General features: G+C 60.9%; 2 protein-coding genes and 1 non-coding gene across 4 annotated transcripts; all 3 read right to left on the bottom strand.

Annotated features, from left to right (window-relative positions):
• Positions 1-1,994: 1,994 nt before the first annotated feature.
• On the bottom strand, positions 1,995-7,876 carry DAPK3 (death associated protein kinase 3). 2 transcript variants are annotated; one of them, XM_058820978.1, is made up of 9 exons: positions 7,839-7,876; positions 6,630-6,773; positions 5,289-5,649; positions 4,602-4,731; positions 4,401-4,449; positions 4,252-4,278; positions 4,000-4,152; positions 3,497-3,542; positions 1,995-3,359 (listed from the first exon to the last, which is right to left on the bottom strand). In XM_058820978.1, the coding sequence occupies exons 2-9, from the start codon at positions 6,689-6,691 to the stop codon at positions 2,817-2,819; spliced, it is 1,371 nt and encodes a 456-aa protein (XP_058676961.1). In that variant the 5' UTR covers positions 6,692-6,773; positions 7,839-7,876; the 3' UTR covers positions 1,995-2,816. The 2 variants fall into 2 exon arrangements, with proteins under 2 accessions (XP_058676961.1, XP_058676960.1); XM_058820977.1 differs by lacking the exon at positions 7,839-7,876 and adding an exon at positions 7,759-7,817.
• A 267-nt stretch (positions 7,877-8,143) lies between these two features.
• On the bottom strand, positions 8,144-17,125 carry EEF2 (eukaryotic translation elongation factor 2). The gene is made up of 15 exons (XM_058821306.1): positions 17,007-17,125; positions 16,179-16,393; positions 15,327-15,508; positions 15,032-15,243; positions 14,188-14,366; positions 13,808-13,913; positions 13,446-13,559; positions 13,161-13,299; positions 12,356-12,551; positions 11,959-12,217; positions 11,613-11,720; positions 11,180-11,533; positions 10,373-10,555; positions 9,383-9,515; positions 8,144-8,659 (listed from the first exon to the last, which is right to left on the bottom strand). The coding sequence occupies exons 1-15, from the start codon at positions 17,007-17,009 to the stop codon at positions 8,466-8,468; spliced, it is 2,577 nt and encodes an 858-aa protein (XP_058677289.1). The 5' UTR covers positions 17,010-17,125; the 3' UTR covers positions 8,144-8,465.
• On the bottom strand, positions 13,683-13,751 carry LOC131569101 (small nucleolar RNA SNORD37). The gene has a single exon (XR_009275766.1). It is a non-coding gene; the product is annotated as a small nucleolar RNA SNORD37 (small nucleolar RNA).
• Positions 17,126-18,015: the final 890 nt, after the last annotated feature.

Below are 18,015 nucleotides of genomic sequence, written 5' to 3'. Positions count from 1 at the left end.
GCCAAACTCTGGGAAGCAGAAATGGGAGCCTAAAAAAGGAATTTTGGTGTCTGTCCACAGAGGGAAAACGTCACGGGGGGGTGGCAGCTCCAGCTGCTGAGAGGGGCTGGAGCAGAACGTCCTGGGAATGTCACAGTGCTGGAACCGCCAGGGGCAGCACAGCCCGTTCCTGCGGGCCTCAGGATGAGGAGATTTGTGCCATCATGAATCACACCCCAAATTCTCCTTTTTTAGAGCTATTCTGGTGTCATTCTGTGCACCCACGTGAGTGAGATCCCCCTGCTGCTCCGGGGCTGGGGTGAACGACCGGTGACTTCCAGGAGCCTTTTGGGAGTGTGAAACCCAAAGCCTGGGCAGGAGGAGAACGCAGGAAATGTTTCTCACTATGTGCCCTTTGCCCAGCCCGGGAACAGCCGGGGCTATGGGATTTCCATACATCCTTTCACCCACTGCCCCTGCAGAGCTGGGGCTGCACCAGCCCCACAAACAGGGCCCGGGTGGGCACCCTGAGCCCCCAGGTGTCCCCTCACTCACGTGGCCAGGGCTGGTGGCCCTGCTGGACACTGGGACAGCCCGGTCACCTCCCCTGGCAGCCAAGAGCCTTGGCAGGGAACACCAGGCAGATTAAATGATCACAGGTCCACGTGTGCCGTGCACGGGGGTGAAACCTGCACCTGCTGGGACGTCAGCAGGGACAGGGGGCACAGCCCCCCTGGTCCCCAGGGAGCCACAGGGGACACAAAACAGTGACAAACCCTAAATGGAGCAAATCCCCTGGGCCCGGAGCTGAGCTGGAGGTGAAGCCACCCTGGCCAGCCAGGGGGACGCCTGCCATGCACTGGCATTTGGCATTTGGCTGGTGATTCCCCAGATCAAATTCTGCTGGAGCTGGGCTCCAGGGGCCGCAGGCAGTCGGGAAGCCCGCGGTGCTCCCAGGGAAAACGTGCTCCCTGCCGTGGTAAATGGGGAAATGTGCTCCCTGCCGTGGTAAATGGGAACGTGCTCCCTGCTCTGGTAAATGGGAACCGTGCTCCCTGCGGTGGTAAACGGGGAAATGTGCTCCCTGCCCTGGTAAATGGGGAAATGTGCTCCCTGCCCTGGTAAATGGGAACCGTGCTCCCTGCCCTGGTAAATGGGGAAATGTGCTCCCTGCCCTGGTAAATGGGGAAATGTGCTCCCTGCCCTGGTAAATGGGGAAATGTGCTCCCTGCTCTGGTAAATGGGAAATGTGCTCCCTGCCCTGGTAAATGGGGAAATGTGCTCCCTGCTCTGGTAAATGGGAACCGTGCTCCCTGCCCTGGTAAATGGGGAAATGTGCTCCCTGCTCTGGTAAATGGGAACTGTGCTCCCTGCCCTGGTAAATGGGGAAATGTGCTCCCTGCTCTGGTAAATGGGGAAATGTGCTCCCTGCCCTGGTAAATGGGAACCGTGCTCCCTGCTCTGGTAAATGGGGAAATGTGCTCCCTGCTCTGGTAAATGGGGAAATGTGCTCCCTGCCGTGGTAAATGGGAACCGTGCTCCCTGCTCTGGTAAATGGGGAAATGTGCTCCCTGCCCTGGTAAATGGGAACCGTGCTCCCTGCCCTGGTAAATGGGGAAATGTGCTCCCTGCCCTGGTAAATGAGAACCGTGCTCCCTGCCCTGGTGTTCTCTGGAACGTGAGAACGGTTTGGGACCTGGCTCCCCCTGTCCCCAGGAGTGAGGGATCTGAGGCACGAGGAGCTGGGGGCTCCCCCAGCCTGGGAACACCCCACAAAGCACCCCCAGACCTCCCTCCATGCCCACAGCGAGCTCACCCACCAGCACTGGGTTTCACAAGGAATAAAAAGCATTTTTCTCCCCAAATTAAGGAATTCCCTCTGGGATAGGAGCACAGTGGGGGAGTTGTCACCACAGGGCACATCCTTATCTCCCTCCCAAGCCCTGTCCCACCATGGCAGGAGCTGAGGCAGCCACCCCACTACACAGAAACCTTTATTGTGGGAAAAGGGGGAGCCAGGGCTGGGACAGGGGGACAAGGGGTGCAGCAGCCTGGGGGGAATGTGGGGTGCAGGGGGGCTGCGGAGCGTGAGGCCACGCAGGGATCAGTCCTTGGTCCCAGCCCGTGCATGGCTGCTGCTGCAGCGCAGAGGGGAGCTCTGCACACCAACCCCCCCATGGGGCACTGGGGCAGCTCGGGGACCCGGGTGACAGGGGGGGGACAAACGTCCTGGGGAGTGCAGGAACAGGAGCCAGAGAGGAGCTGCACGTGGCACAGCCCCAGCACCCTGAGGGGGGGCTCCAGGGAGGCACAAACCCCCCCTTAACACCGAGCTGGGGCACTGCCCGGGGGTGAGCAGGGGCACCGGGGGTGAGCAGGGGCACCAGGAGCAGCCCCAGCCCCAGGAGGTGAGCAGGGGCACCGGGGGTGAGCAGGGGCACTGGGGAGCAGCCCCAGCCCCAAGGAAGGAGCAGGGGGAGCGGGGAGCAGCGGAGCCCCCAGGGATGAGCAGGGGCACCAGGGGTGAGCAGGGGCACCAGGAGCAGCCCCAGCCCCCAGGGAGGAGCAGGGGGAGTGGGGAGCAGCAGAGCCCCCGGGGATGAGCAGGGGCACCAGGGGTGAGCAGGGGCACCAGGAGCAGCCCCAGCCCCCAGGAAGGAGCAGGGGGAGCGGGAAGCAGCGCAGCCCCCGGGGATGAGCAGGGGCACCAGGAGCAGCCCCAGCCCCAGGAGGTGAGCAGGAGCACCGGGGATGAGCAGGGGCACCAGGAGCAGTCCCAGCCCCCAGGGAGGAGCAGAGGGAGTGGGGAGCAGCGCAGCCCCCGGGGATGAGCAGGGTTAGCGGATGCTGCCGTCGCCCTCGCTGCTCTGCAGCTTCTCCCTCTCGATGGACCACACCAGCTCCTGCACAAACTTCATCTCCGAGGCCACCTGCTTGGCCAGGGCCTCGTAGTGGTTCTCCAGCTTGCGGTAGCGCCGCTTGAGCCCGTTGGCCGCCTGCACCACGCTCTTGGTCTCCTCCTGCGCCTGCTTCTTCAGCGCCTCCGTCTTGTGCAGCTCCTGCCGGATCTGCCGCAGGTCCTGGCTGATGCTCTCGTTCTCCTCTTTGTACCACGACTCCTTCTCCTCGTAGATGGACAGCAGCGCCTCGATGTCCTCCTGGAAGGACTTCTTGTTCCTCCCCAGCTCTCGGAGGCTCTCCTCGGCCGCAGCCACCTCCTCCATGACCTTGGAGAAGCGCTCGAAGTTGATGTAGGTGTTGTTGGGGGGCATGCTGGAGTGGGATTTGATGGTGTACTCCTTGAGGCGCGTGGTCTTCAGCCGGCGCCGCTCGGGCTTCTTGCCGCTGTCCTCGTTGCGCACGTTCCTCCTCTTGATCACCTGTGGCAGGGACAGCGGTGGCTGCAGCAGCGTCACAGGCAGTGACACCAAACTGGTCCCCACAGGGCTGGGGGAGCAGCAGAGCCCTGGCCTCGGGGGGTCAGGCACCCAAAAATGCTGATTCTTTGACTTCTCACCTTAATCCAAGGGTGCTCTAGGCTCTGGGCGATGGTCATTCGCTTCCTGTAAACACAGCACGGCTGGGATCAGGGCAGAGGCTCTGCTCCTCTCTCCCTGTTACAGCCCTGCAAAAGCAGCTTGGATCCTGTGATTGAGCCTTGCTGCACTCAGGGCCCTCCAGGCAGGGGCTGCATCCAGCCCCCAACCCCTCAAACTGCCTCCCAAGGGAAACAGGCAGAGGATGATGTGGGAACCTCCTGTCCCCACTGCTCCTTCCCAAACCCGGAGCCCAGCTCAAACCCCCCCCAAACCCCAGTGGAGCTCCTGCACCCTCGGGGTGATCCCAGAATTCACCCCACCCTGGTGCAGGCAGGGGAGAGGGAGCTGCCTGTGCACAGCAGGGTGGGCAGGGGGGACTGTCCCCTCTCCCAGAGACACCCCCAGCTCTGCTCCCTGTCCCTCACTGGGGGGACTGTCCCCTCTCCCAGAGACACCCCCAGCTCTGCTCCCTGTCCCTCACTTGGGGTCCTTGACCAGCAGGCGGCGGATGAAGTCCTTGGCCAGCTCGCTGGTGTTGCTGAAATATTCCTCATCGAAGTCGTAGTTGACAGCAGAGATGTTGGTCAGCGTCTCCTGCTTTGTCTCCCCCAGGAACGGGGAGGCTCCGCTCAGCCTGAGGAGAGAGTGGGTTGGGACACCCCAAAAAGGCTCCAGCCCGAGGTGGGGGGCTCGTCCTGCAGCCCTGTCCCCTCCAGAGCTGCCTCATACTCACAGGATGTAGGTGATGACCCCGATGCTCCTGGAAGAGAGAGGGGGAGGAGGATGAAGTCCCACAGAGGAGGATGAAGTCCCACAGAGCTTTTGGCATGAGGGGTTTGGCTGCTGGAGCCATGGAAGGGGTTCAGGAGGGGAATCACTCACCACATGTCGGCCTCCAGCCCCAGGGGCTCGTAGTTCACAATTTCTGGGGCTTTAGGAGGAAAGGGGAGAAAATGGATTTATTGTGGGGGAAGGAAGCCTGGCCCCATGGACACATCCTGGCAGCAGCACCAGAGTGCTGGGTGTCTCTCCAGGGTTAATCCAAAGCTTTCAGTACCCCGAGAAGCCCCCAGGAATGCTCACCTACAAACTCTGGGGTCCCAAAGATATTCTTGAACTCGTTGCCAGCCTCGATCTTGTGGGCAATCCCAAAGTCGATGAGTTTGATGCGAGGGTTTGGCACGTTCTTGTCCAGCAGCATGATGTTCTCTGGCTGTGGGGGGAGAGGAGCTGGGGCTGTCCCTACACAGCAGCCTGGGAAGCTGCCCTGGGCTCCTCATTCCAGAGGAGAGGATGAGTGCCTCAAATTAGGAGAGATCCCAAACACTAGAGTGGAAGGATGACTGCCTCAAGCTGGGAGAGATCCCAAGCACCAGAGAGGATGTGCCTCAAATGGGGAGAGATCCCAAGCACCAAAGGAGAGGATGAGATCCCAAGCACCAGCCCCACTGCTCTGCAGGAGTGCACTGACCCTCACTGATTTCCAGACCCCACCTGGGGGCCCATCCCTGCTCCCAGAGCTGAACACAGGGTGTCTGCAGCTCCCAGAGCCCACCTGGGGGCCCATCCCTGCTCCCAGAGCTGAACACAGGGTGTCTGCAGCTCCCAGAGCCCACCTGGGGCCCATCCCTGCTCCCAGAGTGGTGTCTGCAGCTCCCAGAGCCCACCTGGGGGCCCATCCCTGCTCCCAGCGTGGTGTCTGCAGCTCCCAGAGCCCACCTGGGGCCCATCCCTGCTCCCAGGGTGGTGTCTGCAGCTCCCAGAGCTCACCTTGAGGTCGAAGTGGGCGATGCGCTTGGAGTGCAGGTAGTGCACCCCGTCCAGGATCTGCTTGAGGAACTGCGTGGCCTCCTCCTCCGTCAGCGACTCCTTCTCGGCCAGGAAGTCGAAGAGCTCCCCGCCGGACACCAGCTCCAGGATGAGCACCACGTCGGTCTTGTTCTCGAAGATGTCGTGCAGGGTGATGATGTTGGGGTGCTGGATCTCGCGCAGGATGTCCACCTCGCGCTCGATCTCCTCGCGGCTCACGCCCCTGCGGCTGGACGACAGCCGCCGCTTCTTGATGAACTTGGCCGCGTACTCCAGCCCCGTCTTCCTCTCCCGGCACTTCCTGACGATGGCGAACTGCCCGCTGCGGGGAGAGGGAGCTCAGCACGTCCTGCCTGGGCGCTGCAGGAGGGGCACTGCACGATGGGCACTGCACGATGGGCACTGCACGATGGGCACTGCAGGATGAGGGTTTCATCCCAGGAGTGCCATGAGCTGGGATCTGGGGATGCCCACCCACTCCTGGAGCAAACCCCAGGCTTTGGGGTCTTGGGAGACCCCAAAGCCCTGACGGAGAAGGCAGGTGGAGGGGAAATACCTGAAATCAGAGAGACTGCACATGGACCTGAGACTCTTTTACACCTTTATCCATCCCTGAATCATGGCCAGGGAAACTCCTTTATACCTTTATACATCTCTGGATTATGGCCAGGGAGACTCCTTTATCCATCCCTGAATCATGGCCAGGGAAACTCCTTTATACCTTTATACAGCCCAGGATCGTGGCCAGGCACCTGCACAGCCCTGGGGGACAGAGTGGGTCCAGCCACGGCCACCACATCCCTCCCCATGGCTCACAAACAACCCCAGCCACAGAGAGGCAAAAGAACCTGCAGCAACTCCTGCAAGTTCCTCTGCTTTGATAAAAACCCACTTAAGTGACCCAGAACGCTTTTGCTGCCCCAGCGCCCGCGGGGCTGGCGCGGCCGAGGCAGCGCTGGAGGATCCCGAGGCAGGCGGCTCCCCCAGCGCCGCCTCTGCATCCCGGCTGATTAAATCCCATCTGGGCTCTGAGTCACCCTGGATCCCTCCCACAGGCGCGGGGCCAGGCGAGGAGAGCCGGAAGCCGCCAGCCCCGGACCGGAGCTCCGCCGGGAACAACGTTAATTAACGCTTTTAAAAAAACCTCCATCCGCCAGAGATGCCTGACTGGGCACAGCCCCGGCCCTGCTGCCTGCAGAGGGGCACAGGGACAGCGCGGGGACCCAGCAGGCGGATCCAGCGGAGCCCCCGGCAGGGCTGCAGCCATGGAGACCCCCGAGAAGGCAGCGGGATGAGCCTCACCTGCCCAGCTCCTCTCCCATCTCATAGAAATCCTCCACGCTCTCCTGGCGGAAGGTGGACATGGCTGCGGGGCCCTCGGAGCGGGAGCCGCCCCGCCGCTGCCAGCGCTGGGTGTCAGGAGCGGGAGCAGCCGGGGATCAGCACCTGTGGCACCGGGAACGGGGGGGCTGAGTCCCGGAGATCACACTGATAGCCACGGACCAGCACCGGGAACGGGGGGGCTGAGTCCCGGAGATCACACTGATAGCCAAGGACCAGCACCGGGAACGGGGGGCTGAGTCCCGGAGATCACACTGATAGCCACGGACCAGCACCGGGAACGGGGGGCTGAGTCCCGGAGATCACACCGACACCCAGCACAGGGATCCCGGGGGATGCACAGCCCCGGGCCGGGCGGCAGAACCACGGGCTCATTCCCTGGTCTCACCACACCCCAAAAAGCCCGGGGATAGAGAAGGGAAGGGGGCCACGGCCTCTCCCTGCTCCACAGGCCCCACACCCGCTGTCCCCCCAATCCTCATCCCTTTCCTGGCCCATTTCCCCTCCGCTGACCCTCCCTGCCCCACAGCCCCCAGACCCACTCAGCTCCCGATCCCTGCACATCCCTTTGCAGCCCCACAGCCCCTCCCCACCCAATTCCCCAGAGCCCCTCTCGCACCCACAGCGCCCCAGTCCCTCCCCGTCCCTTCCCTTCTCCACATCCCCCCCATCCCAATCCCCGCCCCTCCTTTTCCAGCCCCACAGCCCCTCCCCACCCCAATTCCCCAGAGCCCCTCTCGCACCCACATCCCCCAGTCCCTCCCCATCCCAATCCCTACCCCTCCTTTTCCAGCCCCTCCCAATCCGCTCCCACACAGCCCCTCCCTATCCCACAGGCCCCCCAATCCCTCTCCACCCCTCTCCCGACCCGCAGCCCCTCCCAGCCCCACAGCCCCCACACCCACAGCCCCCCCATTCCTCCTTTCCTTCCCCACGCCACCCCACAGGCCTCACCACCCCCACGCACCGCTCCCCGCGCCATCCCTCGCTCCCCACGCCACGCAGCCTCCGTCCATCACCCCTCTCCCGCCCGCACGGCCCCTCCCGGCCTCTCCCGGACCCCTCATCAGCACCGGCCCCCGTTCCCAACCTGGGCCGCCGCCGCCCGCGCCGCCACCGCCACATTCCAGCACAGCAGGCCACGCCCCCTCCCACACCGACCACGCCCACCTCCGCATGAAGCCACGCCCACATCGCAGCACCCCATTCATCCAAGCCTCGCCCACTCCCGTCAGAGGCCCCGCCCCGCGGCTCGCGGCCGAGTGGGCGGAGCCAAGGTGGCACCACCCCTTCACTCCCACCAGAGGGCGCCACCCTCACCCTTAAAACGCCCCAAAAATTCACTTTTCGTCACCATTTATCCAATTTTATTAATTCCAGTGGCACTAATACAGGCGGCGATGGGCACGACGGACAGTCACGCTGCAGATAAGGCATCCTCACCCCCTCTCTCTTTCCCCCCATTTTCCTTGTCCTCTTTAAGCACGCCCCCACTCCCTTCTAGGCCATTCTGCAGCAGTATTTTTTTTTTTTTTTTGAGTCAAATAAATACAGAATTGGGCAGATCTAGTGGAAATGTTTTAGTTACAATGGCAAAGATGAGTCATGTGCAACACAGAAACCTATAAGGCTTTTTTTTTTCTTTTTGTTTGTTTTCCTCATTTGAAGTTCTCAAAATCGCTATGAAACCCATTTAATTAACAAGATGGTGGTCACAGGCGCCTAGCCCCTGGCGGCATGGGTGATAACGCTAATTAATTAAATTTTTCCTGCTCTCCCAGAGTTCCATGAGTGTCATTAGAGTTTGTCCAGGAAGTTGTCGAGGGCAGGGATTCCTTCCTTGAGCCCTTTGCGCTTGCGGGTCTCGGCCACCACCTGGGCTGGCCGGGTGGCACTGTCGAAGGGGTCCCCGGGCAGGATCTGCCAGTGGTCAAAGACACACTGGGGGAAGGCCTGGCCACCCGTGTTGGACCTCAGATCTGCTGTGAAACCTGTGAGGGACAAGACAAAACGTGAGGTGGGACAGGAGTGGTTGTAGTTCAATGTTGCGTCCATGGATAGATCTTTCCTCCTTTCCATGGAGGAACCCTGAGCAGCTCTCAAAAGCCTCCTGAGATCCCAACCAATGGGAGGTGGGAAGGGAAAAAACGCTCCAGGAAGAACTTAGAGACCATTCCAACGCCTAAAACTGGAGAGGAACTTTGGACAAGCATATGGAAGGACAGGACACAGGGAATGGATTCCCACTGCCAGTGGGCAGGGATAGATGGGATATTGGGAAGGGATTGCTGGCTGGGAAGGGCTGGGATGAATTCCCAGAGCAGGTGTGGCTGCCCCTGGATCCCTGGAAATGTCCAAGGCCAGGGACAGTGGAAGGTGTCCCTGCCCATGGCAGGGGTGGCACTGAAGACACTGAAATGTCCCTTCCAACCTAAAATGTTCTGCACCCTTGGTCTCTTCTCCCAGGCAACAAGTGACAGGATGAGAGGGAACAGCCCCAAGCTGTACCAAGGGAGGGTTGGAGATTTCTAGGTTAAGTTTTCCCCCAGAAGGATGGTCAAGCCTGGCACGGCTGCCCAGGGCAGTGCTGGAGTCCCCGTCTGTGTGGATGTGGCACCTGGGCACACGGCTCAGTGCTGGGTGAACAGCTCAACCCAAGGATCTCCTGAGGCCCTGCCCAGGGCTGTCCCTCCCAGGATGGCCCCAGCACTCACCGAAGGACTCATTGACAGGCAGGTACGCCTTGACCACGAACATGGGGGTCCCGGCCACCTGGGTCTCCTCAAACACGTGGCCACGTTTCCTGTTCAGCACTCCATAGATGCCTCCCACCACCTGCTCCGGGCACTGCAGGAGAGACCAGGGTCAGGACTGCACCCAGCTGCTGTTCCCCCTTCCCTCAGGGCTGGCAGGGGCTGGGGTGTGTTGTGATTTCAGGGTTTACCTCAGAACCTGGGTCCCTCCCCTGAAGATTCCCTCCCAGGTGTGTCAGTCCCCTCTCCTTTCCCCTCCCTGACCCCTGCCCAGCACTGTCTGTCAGTCCTGGAATTCCAGAAGGGATTGGGCAGATTCAAAGGATGCCCTCTACCCCTGGGGGGCATTGGGGCCATCCAGGTGTCCTTTGTCCCTCCCCTCCTGTCCCTGGTCGGTGGCTCCCTGACCCTTGGGGTTCAAAGGAACAGCAACCAGGGGCTCAGGGAGTTCTGCTGGAGCTGATGCTGCATTCAGAGGCCAGAATAAAGCTCTGGATCCAAACCTTCCATCAGAACCGACTCCTTTCCTTCACCATTGCCTTAAAGCTTCTCCACAGAGGGAAACCTGAGGAGCAGCCCCTCCACAGGAGGGAGCTCCATCCCACCACCACCAGAGCTCCTGCAGGCCTGGACTTGTCCCCATGGGCCCAGCTGCAGCACCCAGCCAGCCAAAACTGTCTGTGGGGTGAAACACCACACACCCACCAGCCCAAAGTGTCTGTGGGGTGAAACACCACACACCCAGCCAGCCAAAAGTGTCTGTGGGGTGAAACATCACACACCCAGCTGGCCCAAAGTGTCTGTGGGGTGAAACACCACACAACTAGCCAGCCAAAGGTGTCTCTGGGGTCAAACACCACAGTGCCACTATTAGGTTCAGCACCAAGGGCCAGCCAAGCTGAGGCGGGTCCCACCTGTGATATTGGTGACTACCCCACCAGGGCTGCTCACCTGGATCTCCACCAGGTAGATGGGCTCCATGAGGCGGGGCTGGGCGGTCAGCACGCAGGCGTAGAGGCAGCGCCGCGCCGTGGGGATGATCTGGCCGCCGCCGCGGTGGATGGCGTCGGCGTGCAGGGTCACGTCGTGCACGTCGAAACGCACGGCGCGCATGTTCTCCTCACACAGCACCCCCTGCCAGGGCACGACGGGGGCACATGTCACCAACCTGGGCACTGCCACATGGGTGCTGCTGCCCTGGCTCACAGGAGCGCCGTGGAAGCGGCTCCTTGAGCAGCAAGCCCACCCAGGTGCCGCTCCATCTCCCTGCTGAGGGATGAACCTTCAAACCTACAAAGGTTGGACTCTGGGAGGTCTTTCCCAACTTAAGGGGCACCAGCTCCCAACCCTGTGCCATCACTGCAGCATCCTTGTGATCAGCTGAGGTTCAAGCCACAAGAGCTGTCACACATTTATGGCGCTGAAACCCAAGTATTTGGCCAAGGGAAATGGGGTGTTTTTTGGTCTCAGTAATGTCATAGAAGTTGCTGGCTCGGAATCTCCCTCAGACTGAAACTGAATGGTAAACAGGAAAATGAATTCTCCTGTTGCTGCTCCCAGTTTGTCAATTTACCCTGCAGTCCTGTCTAATCCTGAAAATAATTGCTAGATAAGGCCAAGACCCTCAGAGCATCTTTCCTCCTGAAGCCAACTGTGTTATTCACTGGCCTGTCCAGATATTACATTTTGCTCCATGAGAAGCATTACAAAAATAAGGATGTGTTGAACCCTGGATGCCACCAAGACACCATGCCTCACCTCCTTGGTGGCCCACTGGAAGCCGGCCACCACGCTGTCCTTGATCTCGTTGAGGTACTGCACTCCCTTGGTGATGTCGGTGAGGATGTTGGGGCCGGTGCCGTCGGGCCCGAAGCACCAGATCTTCCTGGCCTCGGTGACGTCCCACTCGTACTTCTCGGCCAGGTACCGCGCCCGCTGCTTCAGCTCCTGGCGCGCCGACACCTCGCCCTTGTCGATGTCCTCGGCCAGCCCGTCGGGGAAGGGCCGCGCCTTCATGTACAGCCGGTTGTGTTTGTTGGGGGACTTGGAAAGGCACATCACGTTGGACTCCTCGCTGACTGTCTCGCGGTACGACACCACGGGATCCGATTTCTGCGGGACAGGGGGGTGTGAGGAACCACAGCTGGACAAACCCCCAACCCTGAGCTCAGCCAGCACTCAGCCTCTCTACCTTAATGGGGATGCAGGCGTGGTCCTCCTCCAGGTCCTTCAGGCAGATCTCCAGGTGCAGCTCCCCAGCGCCAGCGATGATGTGCTCCCCAGACTCCTCAATGATGCACTGGGAACAGCGGGTGAAGCTTCAGAATGAGCCACAGCCACAAACACCAGCAACACCCTCTGCCTGTCTGTGTTTGACCCACAGAGCTACCTCTAGATGTTCTCCCCACCGATCTGCTGGTATCACAGCACCAAGCCAGCAGATTGGTGCTGTGATACCAGCTCAATACTTCCCAACTCAATACTTCCCCAGGAGTTGAGGCAGCATCCTTAGATCCGTCCCTGCACCATGCACTCACCTGCACCATGGGGTCAGACTTGGCCAGGCGCTTCAGCCCCTCCACCAGCTTGGGCAGGTCGGCCGGGTTCTTGGCCTCCACGGCCACGCGCACCACGGGGCTGACGCTGAACTTCATCACCCTCATGTTGTGGGCGTGCTCGAAGGTGGTGATGGTTCCAGTCTTCACCAGGAACTGGTCCACACCAACCAGCCCCACGATGTTTCCACAAGGCACGTCCTCGATGGGCTCCACGTAGCGGCCCATCATGAGAATGGTCCTGAAGGGAAAGGTGGGTTAGTGAGGTTGGGATGGGGAGGAGATCCCAGTGAGCCCATAACCAAGCACCTTGACAGGCCTCAGACAGAAGAGACCTGAGACAGCACCAGGACCCCTCAACACCGCAGCCAGGACACACCTTTGAATTGGCTTCAGGTACAGATCCTCCTTCTTGCCAGGGGTGTAGTTTGGTCCCATGATTCTGACTTTCAAGCCAGTAGAGACGAGACCAGAGAAGACACGGCCGAAAGCGTAGAAACGTCCCTTGTCAGAGGTTGGCACCATTTTGGAGATGTACATCATCAGGGGGCCTTTGGGGTCACAGTTCTTAATGCCTGGCAGGGGAGAGAGACCAGGTTAGCGCAGAGGTATTGATGGATCTGGTACCCAGCCCAAACCCCAACTCAAGACTTGCACCCACTGTCACAGCCCAAGGGTTTTTGTCTGGACAAGAGGAAATGGAGAATGGCTTCCCACTACCAGAGGGCAGGAATAGATGGGACATTGGGAAGGCATTGTTCCCTGGGAGGCACAGGGTGCCCAGAGCAGCTGTGGCTGCTCCTGGATCCCTGGAAGTGCCCAAGGCCAAGCTGGATGGGGCTTGGAGCAGCCTGGGAATGTGGGAGGTGTCCCTGCCATGGCAGGAGATGGGGCTGACCTCCAAGATCTCTTCCAAACCAATCTATTCTGAGATTCCATGGAAGATCACATCACCAAGGAATGTCTTCAACAAATCCAGGCTCAGATGGACCCTCTGGCTACTCTGAGATTACTCAGTCAGCTCAGTGCTCCAGAACCGAGCTGTGAGCCACTAAACTGTTTGATCCATGCTAGAAAAGGTACAGACTCAATCCCAGACACTCCTGAGCTGTGCACATGGAGAACAAGCTGGTTACAGGCGTGCTGGAGCTGAGGCCTGGCAGCAAAGCAGCAGCTCCTCCTACCTATGGCAGCCTCATCGTCAGGGGGGCCCTCGTAGAGCAGCTCGCAGCGATACTTCTGGGCTGTGACGGGGGAAGGCAGGTGGATGGTGATCATCTGCAGCAGGGCATCTCCAGCTGGCAGCCACCGCCTCATCACGGCCTGGGCAGAGCAGCAGGACCCAGTCAGAGGGTTCCCAACAGGGTTCACCTCCTCCTCCTTCCCCACCTCCCAAGTAGGTTGATGTTGACACAGCTGGAGCAGCACAACTGCTCAGCTGCTCCCCAGAGAACTCAAACCAGCCTCACCTTCAGCAGGGGTTTGCCCTCCTTGTCCTTGTCCTCACTGTCCAGCTTGATGTCCAGTTTCTCAATCAGTTTAGCAGCCTCTTCCTTCTTGAAGTTCATGATTGCATCGAAAACCTGCGACAAGAGCAGCCATTGGAGCACTGACCCAGTTTGGAGTAGCTGCACCTGCAGAGAACTCCTGCTCCTCCTCAGCACCCAGCCTCCCCCCAGCGGACACAGCCCATGTGCCCCCAGGTGTGTCAGACAGCTGAATTTCTTCAATCAAACACGTCAGGTCAAAGTGAAGAAATTTTCCATCATCACGCACGGAATAGAAGCGCAGAGCGGGAGGTGCCGGCCAAGGAGGAACCTGAGGAACTCACCTTGAAGATGGGGTCAAGGATGAGCTGGCAGAAGGTCCTGGGCAGTTTCTTTCCATCAGGGCTGGTGGCAGATTTGCTGAATTTGCCAGTAGCAGGGTCAAAGTATCTGTGGAGAGAAGGAAATCAGACAAATGTCCACGCTCAGGTCAGCTCCAGACACACAGCTTGTCCTGCCTGCTCAGGGCACAGCCCAGGGCTGCTGAGGAAGAGCCATTTCCTGCCTTCCCTCTCCTTCAGCCTTCCAGCACTCACCCAAATGTAATTAACTCCTGTTAAACCAGGCACAACCACACCCTGCCCCCTTTACCCACCCTCTGCAGGGCCAGGCTGCAGCCATGCAGAGCTGATCTGGAATTCAATCACCACCATCCCCTCCTCACCTGTCTCCCCACAGCTTCTTCATCATGTCCTCGACTTTCTTGGCACGCTCGGCCGGGCTGAGCTGGGCATCTCCCTTGGCAGCAAACTTTGCCACGTACATCTCAGCAAACTGCTTCAGGGTGAAGGCCCAGCCGTGCAGGCCTGAGCCAAAGCCCACGGTCCCGAGCACCGGGTCGATCTGAGGGGGAACAGCAGAGCTGGGTCAGGGGGGCAGCCTCAGCCCATCCCAAAACACCCCAGTACAAAATGGGCCTCCAGGACACTGAGATTCTGGATAGTTCTGTGCCAGTGACCACTCTGAGGGCTGGGACAGGCACCAGTTTAGCTTTGCACCATAGAATCGGGTTGGTTTTCCTCCACTCCCAGCAGGTGTGTGCTCAGGTTCATGTGCAGGTAGGATTCCCATCCTTCCCAGGAGGAGCAGGAAGGCTTGGACACCTCCAGCTTGTCCTCAGAACCTGACACCCACAGCCCTGCTCCCTTCCCAGGAACATTAAGGTGGGAAGGCACCATTAGGACCATCCCATTCCACCCCTGCCATGAGCAGGGACACCTTCCACAACCCCAGGGTGCTCCAAGCCCCGTCCAGCCTGGCCTTGGACTCTTTAGGGACTGGGCAGCCACAGCTGCTCTGGGCACCAATCCCAACCTTTATTTGCTCAGGCTTTGAACAGGAAATTTGGGAGGGGAGCCAGCAGGAGCCCCAAGCCATCCCAAGCCTGGGAGCTCAGGCACCCTCACAATCTCACAATCCCGTCCTCCACCTGGGACAGGGAATTCTCCCTGAGGGAGCTGCTCCCTCTCCCCACAGTGGCTCCATCCCATGCCCAGAGGCTCCCTCACCATGATGTTGCCCATGGGGCCGCTCTCTCCCTCTCCGTAGGTGGAGATGATGACGTTGACGTTCTCCACGATGCGCTGGAAGGTCTGGTACAGCTCCTCTGGCTCCAGCTGCAGCTCCAGCAGCGCTCTGTCCATCTTGTTCATCATCAGCACGGGCTTGATCCTCTCGGCGATGGCCTGACGCAGCACGGTCTCTGTCTGCACGCACACGCCTGCCAAACACAGCCGCAGTTAGCAGTGAGCTACCCCCAGCTCCAAATCCCCCAAAATCCTCTCCAGCTGCACGAAACCTCACCAGAGACACAGTCCACGACGACCAGGGCACCGTCAGTGACTCGCAGAGCTGCAGTGACCTCTGAGGAGAAGTCCACGTGCCCAGGGGAGTCAATGAGGTTGATCAAGAAACCAGAACCATCCTTGCTCTGCTTGATGAAGGCCAAGTCGTTCTCAGAGAGCTCATAGAACAGAGAAATGGCTCTGAAAGAAAGAGAAACCATTAAAATGATGATCTGTGTTGTTCTTCTCTGAAGTTTAGAAGTGTTTTGCCCCACACAAACTGCTGCCACCACTGGAGGTGGCACCTAGTGCTCTGCTCTGGTTGACAAGGATGGAGTTGGTGACCTTGGAGATCTTTTCCAACCCGAATGCTGGGCTCCAGGATTTCCTCAAGTGTATTCCAGGGAGGTCAGGGTGTGAGATAACAGGAGCACAGACTACAACCTGTCCTTCCTCAACCACAACATCCTCCAGAATCCCAACCTCCTCCAACTCCCTGCAGTCCTCCAGCACCCATAAAGGGTTCCATTCCCAATTCATTTATTTAAGGTTTTCTTACTAATCTAAACCCTTTTTCAGCCCCAGAGTCCTCACACTCCCTGTGGCAGCACAGCCACCAGGAACATCCCCAGAGATGCTCCCAAGGTCTCCACACCACATCCACGGTTCATCCAACAATCCTGGTGCTCAAGTGGGAGGATGAAGCTCCTGCTTCCCCAGCAAAGAACTGCTCAGTGACTGAGCACAAGTTTGCTCCACCATTCAAGACCCTCATGAGCAGAGATGAGCTTCTGGACTAGACCAAATTTTCTTCCACTTCCTGGAGGAGCCCAGCCCAGGGAGCAGCAGGAGCCCGAGGGAGGGCACTCACGTGGATTTGATGGTGATGCACCGCTCCTGCTCGTCCTTGCGGGTGTCGGTGAATCGGGTCTCGCCGGCCCGAGCCGAGGCAATGATCCCGGCCTTGCACACCAGGGAATCCGTCAGCGTGGACTTGCCGTGGTCCACGTGGGCGATCACGGACATGTTCCTGATGTTGGCCTTTTTGTCCATGATGGCCCGTATCTGGTCTACTGTGAAGTTCACCTTGAGGGAGGGGAGAAGGGGGACTCAGCGCGTACAAAACCAGCTTTGGCGATTCCAAGGAAGCCGAACCGCCCATAAATACCTGCCATAATCACGGTGACACCACCTCTGCCTGGCTGACAACACAACCCGCAGCAATGGCACCGCAGCGGGGCTGCGGCACCAACCCCTCCCTGCCCCGTGTCCCTCAAGCCGCGGTGTCAGCGGGTACGGGGCACGAATCGCCCCCAAAGCCGAGCCCGGGCCGGTGCGGGTGCCGGTGACAGCCCAGACCGCAGCGTTACATAAGGCATGACCGGCACCGCAGCGCCCCGTCCCCGGCGCCGCCACCGCGCTGCCACATCAGTGCGGCCGCTCCCGAGCCCCGCGGGCCAACGGCAGCCCCGGCACCGACACCGGCGGCTCCTGCCGGCTCCGGGGGTGTCACGGCCTTCCAGACCGGCCCCCTCTCGCCGCCCCACCCTCGCCCCGCAGCCGCGGCCCAGCCCGGCAGCACAGGCCGCAGCCGCCACCGTGTGACCCGCGGCGGCCGCGGAACCGCCATCCCCGGCGATACGGGAAGCGCGGCGGCCGCTGATCCCGCCGGGAGCGGCGGGGGGCGGCGGGGGCTCACCATGGTGGCGGATGGCGGCGGATGCTGCGGGGCGGGGGGGTCACGGCAATGGCGGCGGCTCGGCCCTGTCTCGCTGGCGAGCGCAGAGCGGGCGGAAGAGAGCGCTGACGTCAGCCGGAGCCCTCTTATAGGGCGGCGGCGCCGAGGGGCGGGGCCTGCGCAGAGCGCGTGCGCTGCCGCGCCGCTCTATCCCGCGGACTCTATGGTCGGGAGGCTGTTCCGCCTCGCCGGCACCACGTGGGTGTCCCCGCGGCTGCACCGGGACCGCAGCGAGGCGACACCGGGGGAACAGCGACCGGCAGCGACAGCCCCGCCCCGCCCCGGCTGCAGCGGGTTGAAAGTCACGCCGTCAGCGGGAGGGGCGAAGAACCGGCCCGGGGCACCGGGGTCGGTGAGGCCGCCCTCAGAGCCGGGCACGGGGGCTCGGCACTAGCAGAAGGCGGTACGGCCGAGCCCGGTGGCAGGCAGCGGCTCTGGGCACCGGAGGGTCCGGCCCGCCCCGCCCCGGTCCCGCAGGGTGCCCGCAGTGCGCATGCTCCGGGCGGGCCGGTGCTGCAGCGCCCCCTGCGGGCGGGGAGGAGCGCGGGGGCAGCACCGGCCGGAGCTCCCGCCGGGCCCGGGGACACCGGGCTGGCACCGAGCTCAGCGCCCGGGCTCCAAACCGTCCCTGTGCGCCCTCATCCGCCTTAGAGCCGGCAGGAATCACGGAGTGAATGGTTTGGGTCGGAAGGGACACGGAGGAACAGCCAGTGCCGTGGCAGGGATGTTCCACCATCCCAGGGGCCTCCAGCCTGGCCTTGGGCACTGCCAGGGATCCAGGGGCAGCCACAGCTGCTCTGGGAATTCCATCCCAGCCCTTTCCCACCCTCCCAGCCAGGAATTCCATCCCAAAATCCCATCCAGCCCTGCCCCCTGGCAGTGGGAGCCATTCCCTCTGAGCTGTCCCTCTGTCCCTCGTCTCTCTCTGTGTTTCTTGTTGGGTCCCTCCAGGTCCTGGAGGCCACAATGA

The sequence above is a fragment of the Ammospiza caudacuta genome, chromosome 28 (genome assembly GCF_027887145.1).
Source record: "Ammospiza caudacuta isolate bAmmCau1 chromosome 28, bAmmCau1.pri, whole genome shotgun sequence".
In the NCBI taxonomy this organism is placed as follows: Eukaryota; Metazoa; Chordata; class Aves; order Passeriformes; family Passerellidae; genus Ammospiza; species Ammospiza caudacuta.
Note: the sequence above shows the minus strand (reverse complement) of the source record. Positions and strands in the feature narration are given on the sequence as shown.